This window comes from Myotis brandtii, unplaced genomic scaffold (assembly GCF_000412655.1).
Source record: "Myotis brandtii unplaced genomic scaffold, ASM41265v1 scaffold1460, whole genome shotgun sequence".
NCBI lineage: Eukaryota > Metazoa > Chordata > Mammalia > Chiroptera > Vespertilionidae > Myotis > Myotis brandtii.
Window position 1 is genome coordinate 258,164 of NW_005355248.1, and position 11,494 is coordinate 269,657.

Here is an 11,494-nt window from a genome sequence, read left to right on the forward strand (position 1 = left end):
GAAAGAATGAAAGAAAGAAAGAAAGAAAGGAAGAAAGAAAGAAAGAAAGAAAGAAAGAAAGAAAGAAAGAAAGAGAAAGAAAGGGAGAGAAAGAAAGGGAGAGAAAGAAAGGGAGAGAAAGAAAGGGAGAGAAAGAAAGGGAGAGAAAGAAAGGGAGAGAAAGAAAGGGAGAGAAAGAAAGGGAGAGAAAGAAAGGGAGAGAAAGAAAGGGAGAGAAAGAAAGGGAGAGAAAGAAAGGGAGAGAAAGAAAGGGAGAGAAAGAAAGGGAGAGAAAGAAAGGGAGAGAAAGAAAGAAAGCACTAAATTGACCAACCCACTGAATTTTATAGAAGTTGAGGGACTTGCTTCAGAGAATTGGGATGTTTCTCAAAATTGCTCAGGGAGACTTTGGGGCAGGGGAAGGGTGGGCATTCTCTACACTCACTGAGAAGGTTCCACAGGGCAAGGCCAGTCCAGGCACTTCCAGCGGAGATGGAGTGACTCCCAGAGGGGCCACCCTCCCTCCTCTCTCACCTCCCACCTGTCTCCTGGCTTCACCCCTGCCTCTCCACTCTTCATAATTCTCAAGAAAATAAATTCTGGAAGCATGATCAGGAGCAATTTCTAGGTTAGGAATGGCTGGGGTCCTGTGGGTGGTTCCACAGTTGAGTCAGGCAGCTTTGGCTAAATCCTTTGGTCAAGAGAAGGTCTCTATTCAGAACGTTTTTTCTTTTTCTTTGAAGTGATTCCATGTGATGCTCTAACAGCACCTGATTTGGGGACCATGGACTGTCATCATCCCCTGGACAACTTCAGCTTTAACTCCACGTGCACTTTCAACTGCTTAGAAGGAACTGAGCTCATCGGAAAGACAAGAACTGTCTGTGAATCGTCTGGAATCTGGTCCAGCCCTCCTCCAATATGTCAGGGTGAGTCAATTTGTCCCAATCTCCTGAATACCTTAAAGATGGAGCAGATGGTGGGAAAGACATAGTAAATTTTTATATTTCATTTTGCTTAACGGATGTGCTTTAAAAATAAATTTGTACATATTAATTTACTACATAACCCTTGACTATTCTTGCCTCTTCCTTCAATGACAGCCATTTCTTTTTTTCCGGCCAATTCTCAACTCCTTCTATCTCAGTCCTTAACATCTAAACTCACTGTCTCTACTGAATTACTTCCTATTCATTCTTCTATTCCCGTGCAAGCTCACTTCTGTTAGTCCATTAAAATGCCGCTGCCACGATCACCAATAACCACAGGATTCCAAAAGCAGTGGATGCATTTCTATGATCATTAAGCTGAAGCATCCAAATCTGTCTGTGTATAAAGGGCTGACTCCCTCATCTCTCAATACCTCCACCTGACAGTAGGTGCTTAATAAATGCACATTAAATTAGCTTGTGAAAGACAAGCTACCCATGTCTGCCCCTCGAGCCATTTGCACCAATGACTTTAAATGGTGTGACCCGTGGAAGCTGTCTGAGAAGCTGATCTCTGTGGGCCAGGGAGTGGGTAGGGAATTAGGGTGTTCAGGGAAAGACTGTATCAGGCTAGGCATCCTTCCCTGTCAAGGCAGCCAGTAGGTGCCTTCTGTTTGGATCCTCTGGGACCATGAGCCCCGTTTCCACTATGTAGTTGGTCAGGGGATGGAAGCCCCTTGAAAGGGTTCCTCAAGGTCATGTGGAGAACAGGGATGCCGTCAGACTCTGTGCCAACATGCAGAAGGGAGTGCCTTTCACTGGTGCCACCGATTACAGATGTTTCCACGTGGCATTTTTTCAATAAAGGTTCCCCAGTGAACTTGGTTCACACTTACAAGAGGACATGGAGGTGTGTCCCTTTGTGTATTTGTGATGGAAGTGGGAGGAGTGAATCATTCACAGGTCCGTGCAGGTCCCCGGCAGGTAAACCCCAAGTGCAGACGCATGCACAGCTGCTTCAAAGTGAAAGCACGAATGACAAGTTACCTGTTCAGATCACTGGCTTTTATTTTTCACACAGCTGCTTTAAAGTAAAAGCACGAATGGTCTCCTGCGACTGACAAGTTACCTGTTCAGATCACTGGCTTTTATTTTTCCTACAATCATGTTGGGCCTTTTAGCTCTTCTCTGATTTAGAGTCCCAACCATTCAACAAGGCCACGGAGCTAGATACAACGATGACCACTTCTTGACAAGGCTTTTAGGTGCATCTCCCAGAAATTCCACTACGGAACGGCATCTCACCCACCTGCCCCTGAGTATCCAAACCCTAACATGGACCAGCCTGACGGTTACAGACCCACAGCCCGAGGCAGACCCTGATGTGTGCTGTCCCATTGGCCGGACTCAGCCAGCAGAAATGTCCAAGACTCTGAAACTCATGCATAGGAGGCAGCTTTTAATACACCCCTGCTTCAAGGTCATAGTAGGCAGCTTTTGATACATTCCTGCTTCAAGGTCAGGGGCCATCGGTGACCTCAAAACAACTGCTAAGCAGCTGTGTGGTGTTGCCATTTTAATCCCCCTTCCATCATATGAATTAGCATGTATTCTGTTCGGTGAATGTGGTATGTAAGGGCTGCACCCCTCACCCACCCATCCTCACTGGCAAGTGCAGGAATAGTAGCTACCATTTCTCAATAGTCTTCACTGTGATCAGATCTTTCATCCTAAATTTAAGAACAAGGGAACCTGATTCGTGTTCTAACCAACCAGCAAGACGGGGTGGGGTGAGGGGAGGGCGAGGATGTGCGAGGACCTCAGTAGCTGTAACCTGAGAGCATGAGCAGTTAGTGCCTCTGCTCCTGCTCTTAGACATTTGCTAACATCGGGTCCCATCAACTTATAGGACCGTACTAAGTATGTAAGTAAAAGGCAAAATAGGAATGAGATTTCCCTCCCACTACTGATGGTCGTTTCCATGGAGACTTCAAACCCTAGCCCAGTGTCCTCTTTCCTCCGACATTGGGTGGCAGTGGCTGGACAGAGGGGGTAGAGCATCATGGGTAAGGGGTAGCTGAGTAACTGTTGGAGACTTTGGGGCTGCGAGTCACCAGCATAGGAGGATATTTATTCCCAAGTTCTAAAAGCTTTTCATAAATGCTAGTAGAATCAAAAGAACAGAATTGAAGTCACAGTTGTTCAGTGAGGGGGGGAGGGGCTGGCTGAGGCTGATTTGTAAGCAGGGGTGAGAAAAGGCAGTGGGGCTGTTTTTACATTCTTTACCTTGGAGTCATTTCTGTACAAGATCTTAAACTGATAACCTGAAAACTGCGTGCCCCGCTGTGGGAATGAGTGTGGGGCAAACAGGAAACAGATAACGGGCAGTTCGCCTGTTACAGTTATGCCAGCAGAGAGCACAGCCCGGAGATCACTGGCTGTAGGAAGGTCATGCTTCTCTCACAAAACATCCAAACAGCCTTCCTTTCTGAAACCTCTTCTGGTAGCCCCAACTTCAAGTCACTTTTGCTTCCAAAAATTGTAGTTGTAGGTTAATTGAAATATGAAGAATATTTTTTTCCCTGTAGAGACAATGTTAGAAATGACGGGCTAAACCCCTATAGATTTTCTAACACAAGAATAAAAGGGAAAAACAATACATCTGGATCTATGCAGAACTCATCGGCACTGAGAACTTTATATGCTTTTGGGGTTTAGGAAGCTGGAAAAGGGACAGGTGAATCTTTACAGAATAGTAGTCAATAAAACGTCCAGAATCCGGACCCTGTCCCTCTGTCCTCAGATGGCTCTTTGGAACCGGCACTTTGACCCTTGTCCTGGCTGTGTTGACCTCCAGACCTCAGCCCCTTTCTTCTGAGAGAGGAATCGGGGGCTCCAGAAACATGCCCTTGTGCATGGGTTTGTCTAGAAACTTTCCCCCCAGCTGACTAGCCATTATCCTTGGCCCTGCTTGGTAAATGGGGAAATGAGGCAATAATGTGGTTTTTCAAAATTTGTAATGTATTTATATTGATTTCAGAGAGGAAGAGAGAGGGGGAGAAAGAGTGAAACATCAATGATGAGAGAGAATCATTGATCAGTTGCCTCCTGCACGCAATCCCACTGGGGATCAAGTTCGGTCACAGGAATCGAACTGTGACCTCCTGGTTCATGGGTCAAAGCTCAACCACGGAGCCACACCGGCCGGCCAGAGGCAATCACGTTTTAGGCCTAATCTCTAAAGTCCCTGAATGTCAGCAGGGCCAGAGCCGGACTCCCATCTGGACATGGCCCTGAGGCTGCTGGTCTCTGGGTTAAGGAGGCTCTGTTTTCCCCGGGGGTGGAAGACCCTTCCACCGGGACCACAGGACTGGAACAGGGCACCCGGGCACCCGGCCACCAGGGCACCAGGGCACCAGGGCACGGGGTGAGCACAGGCCCTAGTTCCCTTTTCTTCAAAAAGGAAACTCTCAGTAGGAACCGATTCTTGCTCGTGTGTGGCTGTACGTCTCATTGCTCCTAAAAGACAAATACACGGAGATGAACAAACAGAAACCTGAAATGAGTTCAGACTTAATTCCCTCCGCACAGGCATATTTGGTTCATGTCATTGGTGGCTGAATTTTGGGAGAAATGTGAAAATATTAATTTCTGATATTTTAAAGGTTTAAAATAGTAAATGACGACTATCTAAGCTTTAGTCTCTGCACTCAGTACTGTGAGTACATTTTTAAAAATCAACTCCATGAGGAAGATACAATTTCAGGCCCCGTTCACTGAAGAAGTGGAGGCTTAGAGAGGGTAAGTGGCCGTTCAGGGACACGCTGCTGGCAACCAGGGCTTGCTTGGCGACTGAATGATTCTAGAGCTCCAGGGGGTTGCCCCTGAAATACACTGCTTTCCAGAGAGGTTTTTCTACTTGGAAAGCTTTTTTTTAAAAAAAGAGGTATTTTTATTGATTTCAGAGAGGAAGGGAGAGGGAGAAAGAGATAGAAACATCAATGATGAGAGAGAATCAGAGATTGCCTACCTCCTGCACACCCCCCACTGGGGATCGAGCCCACAACCGGGTGTGTGCCCTTGACTGGAATCGAACCTGGGACCCTTCAGTCCGCAGGCTGATGCTCTATCCACTGAGCCAAACCAGCTAGGGCTGCTCAGAAAGCTTTTATTTCCTCTGCAGCTCAACTCTACAGTTCATTCATTTATCTACTTATTTATTCTCTGCTTTTTAAAGAGAATGTCAGATCATTTACAAAATGCGTTCAACAGAGCAAGTTAAAATTAGTTAAAAAGTAAGAAAAAGGAGGCCAAAATGTACTGTACAAAAATAGGTTGGAGCCACCGGTGAAGGTAGAACACAGAAATGTGTGTGTCACAAAGTCCTACACGCTTGCTCAGCGAGGGTCTCGGGTCGGGCTCCGAGTTTCCTCGCAGCCATCAGAGGAGGAAACCCGACCTCTGAGCGTCACTGTGTAAGATGACAACCCACTGGGCTGTCATCAGATAGGGGGTGTCACTCCTACCACCTGGCCCGAGTGCAATTCCTCCTGTGGATTCTCCTAGAGAAGATGGCGTGAGACACGTGTCCTCACAGTATCAGCAGTCAGGTCTCCTAGGGAAGAATCCGAGGTGGGTGGGAGTACAGGTGTGAACGGGTGTATTGGGCCTGGTTACCAGGCAGGTCAGGCTGGACTTGTCTTTATGGTCCGTGCAGACCGCGGAGTGGAACTCGGTCTGTCCGAGTACTGTCCGCTGTTTGAATGAGAGCAGTAGCCCAGTACCTCCGACCTCAGACGCTGATGGGGCCCCACTCAGCAAACGCATAATATGCTTCAAAAGATGGTTCCGAGGGTGGGAATTTCTGTTTACTCTTATTTTAAAAAAATTGAAATTGTCTACTTTTGCTGATGCCACTTTTCTATTTCTTCTATTTTTAGGCAAAAAGTCTCAGAAGAGGTAAGTTTTATCAGCGAGCAGTTCCTACATCTGTTGATCTATTCTCTACCTTCCTAAGATGCCTCCTGCTATAGTTAAACACACCGGCTCCAGTAGTCATTTACATGGGGCCTCATTCAAATGACCTTTCCAGATAAATTGATCCATCTATCAGCCTCTCTGAAAAGTAGTGGTCTTTTTAGTGTGAGTGGAGCTGAATGAATGAATGGACAAGTAATGCCCTATTAGGAAAAGGCAGTTATGTAAAGGGAGCGCTTTCCGATTTTTCTGAATATTTTGTGAGGATTGGAAGCACTGTGATCTGTTTTTTCTTGTCCTGGCTTAACACGAGAGCAGAAACATCTTATGCAACAAATATGTATTGAGAAACTGTTGAGTCCCAGGCTTTAAGAAGCAGGTATAACCCCAGACCCCAGCTCCCCAATGCCTAGCACAAGGGGGTAGGTGACTACTGCTCTATTAAGCACTGCCTTCAGAAATCTGGAAAAAGTCGGGAGCACAGATTCTATCTGCAGCTTCCTTAAAGAGGTAACTTTTTAGTTTGGGCCTGAACCTCAGATTTCTTTAATTGGAGAAACACATACTTAGGAGAGATGCAAGCATGTGACAATGCATGGCCTGCGTGGCAGAAATGAAGATGGCAAAACATTTGTCAGTTTGAGAGCCTTAGGAACTTGCTCTGAAATGTTAGGAAGGAGAGTGTCAGTAAAAAGAACTGTGAAAGCGAGATTTTGGTGCCATTCGAAGCACCCAGCTAGACACCCGACTCTTTTTAAGCAGGAAATGAAACAAGATGGTCCCCCAGGAGGGGTGCTTGTTCAGACTGCCATCCTGCAAACCACAGATTGTCACCAAGAAGTTCAGCGGGCTGTGCACAGGGTGCGAAAGAGAAAGTGAGGAGCCAGGAGGTGACGGAGGCCAGATCACAGCGTGATCACACTCCAGATTAAGTGTGGACTTTATCCTGAGGCCTTTGGGGCATCCCTACAGGGCTGAGCAGATGGCTGTCCTTCCCCCCCAGCATCCTTCCACATGCTGAAATGTGTATCTCGGGGATCTTTGCACCTGATCTGTGAGGATCACCCCACACAAACGTAAGCAAACATGGGAATCGGTGCACTTGGAGGCAAAGAACTGTTTTGAAGGAATTTGAAATTATGAGGTTAAAACTGCCTAGAACCATAGCAGCGAGGATGCGCTCATGAGGTAAGAGGAGGTAGAATCAGTTGAGTGTGGTCCTTAGTTGGCTAATAACAGAGAATGAATCAAAGAAGTTGCCATGGTTCTGATTGGGGAACTGACAGGTGGCACAATGCTATTCACTGGGAAGGGAAAACAACAACAAAAAATAAAACGAAAAGAGAGAGACGTTTTGGAGGTGGCGCCCTGGGGTTGTTTTGTACACGTTGAGCTTTGGTGCTCGTGGCTCATGCGTGGTCCATTGGCTCCGTCTGTAGCCCAGAGGCCGCTGTGGGGCAGATGTGGATTCAGGGGTTCTCACATCGCAGGAGGTAACTACCATCGGAGGACCAGGGCGATCACCCAGGCTGCAGTGTGGGCGAGGAGCATGTGGGAGGGAGGGGCAGCCCGGGGAACAGCAGCAGGGAGCAAGGCAGCTGAGGAAAAGGAGAGTGGGAAGAGGTCGCCAGGGAGTGAGAAGGAAATGGGGGGTGGGGGGGAGTATGGGGTTGGGACCGCTTAGGAAACAAAGAAATGAAACTGTTTCACATGCTGCCAAGAGAACCAGTACGTTTCCCCTGGATGTGACCAGGGTACTGGTGGGAGCCTATTTTCAGTGTGGAGGTCAGGACAGAAGTCCGGTGGCCAGGGCTCAGTGTGATCCATCAGTGGGGATGAGAAAACAGGCAGAACACGTCAGCCATCCCTCTTGAAAAGCGTGGCTAGAAGGAGATGAGAGAGTTGGAGGTAACTGGGTGGGGACAGAGGGTCGGTGGAGGTCCTTTTGTTCTATTTCATTGCCTCACCTTCCATTGGGCAGTGTGGATGGGTCCTAGACCCTTCCCAGAGTACCTCCCCGGCTCTGTGGGCAGGAAACCCACAAGATGCTCACACCCACCGAGTAAAAGTCTTTCTGGCACAATCCACCCAGAGCCGGTCTCTGGCCGCAGGAACCACCTGTGTTTTCATCACCGCTTGATGGATCGATTCAACTTCTGAGATGGCCTAGGGCAGGAGGAATGTCAGCCTTAAGTTCATTACCATTCTAAGCTAACTGCCACATTAAGTTGAATGATCTGCTAATTTTTACATGAATCAATCAACAGTTGTTTTACTGCACACCTTTGTGCAGAAACAATGCTAAACTGGATGGGAAAAGAGGAGTCAATCCTTACCCCTGACCTCAGGGAGATCACCTGGTTGGGGAGCTAAGACAGAAGTATTTTAGGGAAAAAGGAAAATGCAAGACAGACGTGGCAGTGGTCAGTGAATTCTGCATTGATAAAAGACCGCCTTCCCTTCAGAAGTTTGGTGATCACAGAAAGTCCCATGAGATCTGTACCCTGTAGGTCAAAGATCATGCTCTTAACGCTCATGCTGTTGGAACTCAGGGCTCTTGACCCAGGTTAGAATGGCAAGTCCCGGGGGTGTGATCCCCCACGACACAGAGCCCTCAGTGTGCTGGCACCGAGGAAGGGTGGGGTGGGAGGAGTAGGGCGTGTTTCTAAAACAAGCCAAAGGTGACATGAACAGGATCACAGCAAACACCTGTATCAGTTTTTTAAAAGCCCTTGAGTCCTCTGTGCTCAATCCTACCAGCCTTTGGTTGGTGAATGACAGGCTCCTAGGGCATTTGCGGTTTCGATTCTTGCTGGGTTATTTTGATTCTTCTGCAAACCGGTTCTGTTTATCACCTCATTTGGTTTCTAGTGTCTAAATTCTGCCCGGGTAAGAGCTACACCCGAGATACACAGGAAGATACGATGCCAACCTCAGAGGAGGGCCGACGTGAGATTCTGTTTTCAGAAACGGTTTTGTGTCTGTGTTGGCAGCACGTTGGCAGCTGCTGAATTGTGGTTTCCCAGGGCAGTTCGTCGTGAGAACAGCCCCAGGCTGGTCCTCCCTGCCAGAGGTGCTATGAAGACAGACCGCATTTGGTGCTCCCCGTCCTTTCCAAGAATGAGACAACTGTTTCCCACACACGGGGTGTCGTTTAGTTCATGAAGCTAGACGTGTCACCACCTCCTCCCATCGTAGCCCACCAGAATCAGGCCTTGTAGACCCACCGCCATGGCTTTCATGAGCTGTCATGTTCTCTGAGTCCTCTATCCTTTTGAGCATGTCTGCTTCTGCTTTACTGACCTCCCACTGCTCAAGGTCTGTCTCCAGCTCCCGCATGCTCACTGGGTCTGAAGACAGAGCCTGGTCCCGGACGCTTCTCTCAGTGTGGGCTGGGGACCAGCAGCATCACCTGGGAGCTGGTTAGAGATGCAGAATCTCTGGCCTCACCCACACCCGCTGCATCTGGGTGGGAAGCAGCAGAAGGTGTGAGAAGCGCCGCTGTAGGCTGCTCTGGCCTCATTTCTCTGCCTCAGGGCCTGTCTGGCATTTTGTCCAACTCATTGATCCTATTTTCTTTATTCTTCTTCTCACCTCTAGGGACTATTTACTGTTCCTAATAACACTTGAACTTTTGCAGTTTTGAGCCCCTTCCTTTAACTTACGTCCTCCTGTTTTCCATTCAGCATGGATGATCCGTACTAAATGACGCTCCGGGACCGAAAGCTCTCGAGATCCTGGCCCATCCCTGGATCCTTCCAACCCTCCGCCGTTGAGATGATGCGTGTCTCGCTCAGTACATCTGGAAAGGTTCTCCAGGGCCAGCAGCTTCTTCTGCCCCCGTCCCCTCCCCCCACCCACCCGCGCTGTGGTTTGTGTAGCTCAGTGTGTCTCTCTTCCCCGTGGAGGAACGAGACCACAGGGAAAGGATTGCTGTGGAACATAAAGACCCTGGTGTCGTGCTCTTTCTTGACTCTTGTTTCCAGTTTCTACTCAGAGCTGTACCTGATGACACACACCTCCAAACACCGTGGGATGTGGGTACACGTCAGCAGCCGGCTCGTGGTGCTGCAAGCCACACTTTACAAGGCGGGAGGCAGAGGGCAGGCAGAAGGGGGGCGTACATTCTCACTGAGAGGCCATTCAGCTGATGTCATCCTTGCTTCCAACTCCAATGAAACTGTGGGGTTCTGGGCTGAACAGGACTGGATTCCACCTTCTACACCCGCAGACCTCGCTGCCTGCCTCCCCCTGCTCCCTGGCCAGTGGCTGACTCCACACACAGCATCTCATAAGCACCACACCCCGGAGAGGAGGAAGGCACCAGACCCAAGCTTTTCTCACATTTGGGTTTCGCTGTCTCTTTTTGTCACACCCACCCAGGTTTCTTGAATTCCGTGTTTTTTAGAACCACAGCATAGTTGATAAAGAAACATCATTACCGGGGCACCAGCAGCACGCAGCGTCTATCCCTGTGGTTCTGCAGAAGAGTTGAAACTGGGAGAAAGAGATTCCGGGCCTCCTGCCGAAATGCTCCCCGTCCCCCGGCCCCAATTCTCTTACCCATCTCCCTATTCCACCCATTCCTCACGGTTCACCTCAGGTCCCGCCTCCGGTCACCCTCACCACTTCTTTCACAGCTGGTGCTACCAGTCCCGCCCACGGCAATCTCCCCTTGGCCTCCTACCGCAAGGTTAGTCTGTAACATGCCATTTTGTACTTAAACACAGCTCTTTCCCCCCAGTGTTACCTAGTTTGTTATTTTAAAAATTGTCATCCATATGTTTTCTCCCCAATAATATCCGCCCCCCCCCCCCCTTGAAGGCAGAGTCTGTGCCACATCCCTGGAGGGTCCAGTTCATTCCTTGACAGTAAAGGTTCAAATAAGCCAGGGGGAGCTCACAGTGCTGCAGGCGTGGGCAGCAAACCCTCTCTCTGCGGCGTGTGATGGCCTGAGCAGGTACCACCCACGTCCAGGGCGGAGCTGGTAGAAGAGAACAGGGCCCTGGTAAGGACCAGCTGCAAACACGCCCTTGTCCACGGCCAGCACAGCTCTCACACACGCCTGCAGGGCCAGGAGGATGGTTTTTGGTGGTGGTTACATCTCCCTTTCTCCAGCCGCCTCAGATTCTGCCTTACAACGCGGCGCTGTAAGGAGCCTGGGTTGTGCACTGTAAACCCAGGGTGTGCCACTCACGTGAGTGCGGCTTGGGACACGCCCCTCGGAGCCAGGCAGTGCCACCTGCTCAGCCTCCCGGGCAGCCCTGCCGGCAAGGCCTCGTGCAACTGACACATCAGCACCAGGGAAGCCACGGAGGCTGCTTCCTGGGAGTAAGAGGTGTGCAGACTTACAGCACAGCCTCGCGTCCGAGGCCCAAGGGACTGTGATCTTAGGACTTATGTGCCGCTCCGTCTTTTACATAAAGATTCATAAACTTCACAAAGAAATGAAGATTCAAAGGATCCATGTCTCCTAAGACCTTGGGGTGAGCCTCCCCGAGGCTGCTTCCCTGCCCATAACATAGAGTGAAACACGCCTCGTTTGTTTACCTCACAGGGTGACTGCGGCCATTGAGTCCGGGATGAAACTGCCTTATGAACTGACCTGG

General features: G+C 49.3%; 1 protein-coding gene across 1 annotated transcript in view; it reads left to right on the forward strand.

The window, feature by feature from the left end:
* Nucleotides 1–9,858, forward strand: part of SELL (selectin L) — a 29,216-nt gene extending 19,358 nt beyond the window's left edge. Inside the window, exons 8-9 of the mRNA XM_014535581.1 lie at nt 5,849–5,867; nt 9,572–9,858. Coding sequence (XP_014391067.1) covers nt 5,849–5,867; nt 9,572–9,590 — 38 coding nt within the window. The 3' untranslated portion in view covers nt 9,591–9,858. The remainder of the gene's footprint in view (nt 1–5,848; nt 5,868–9,571) is intronic.
* Nucleotides 9,859–11,494: the final 1,636 nt, after the last annotated feature.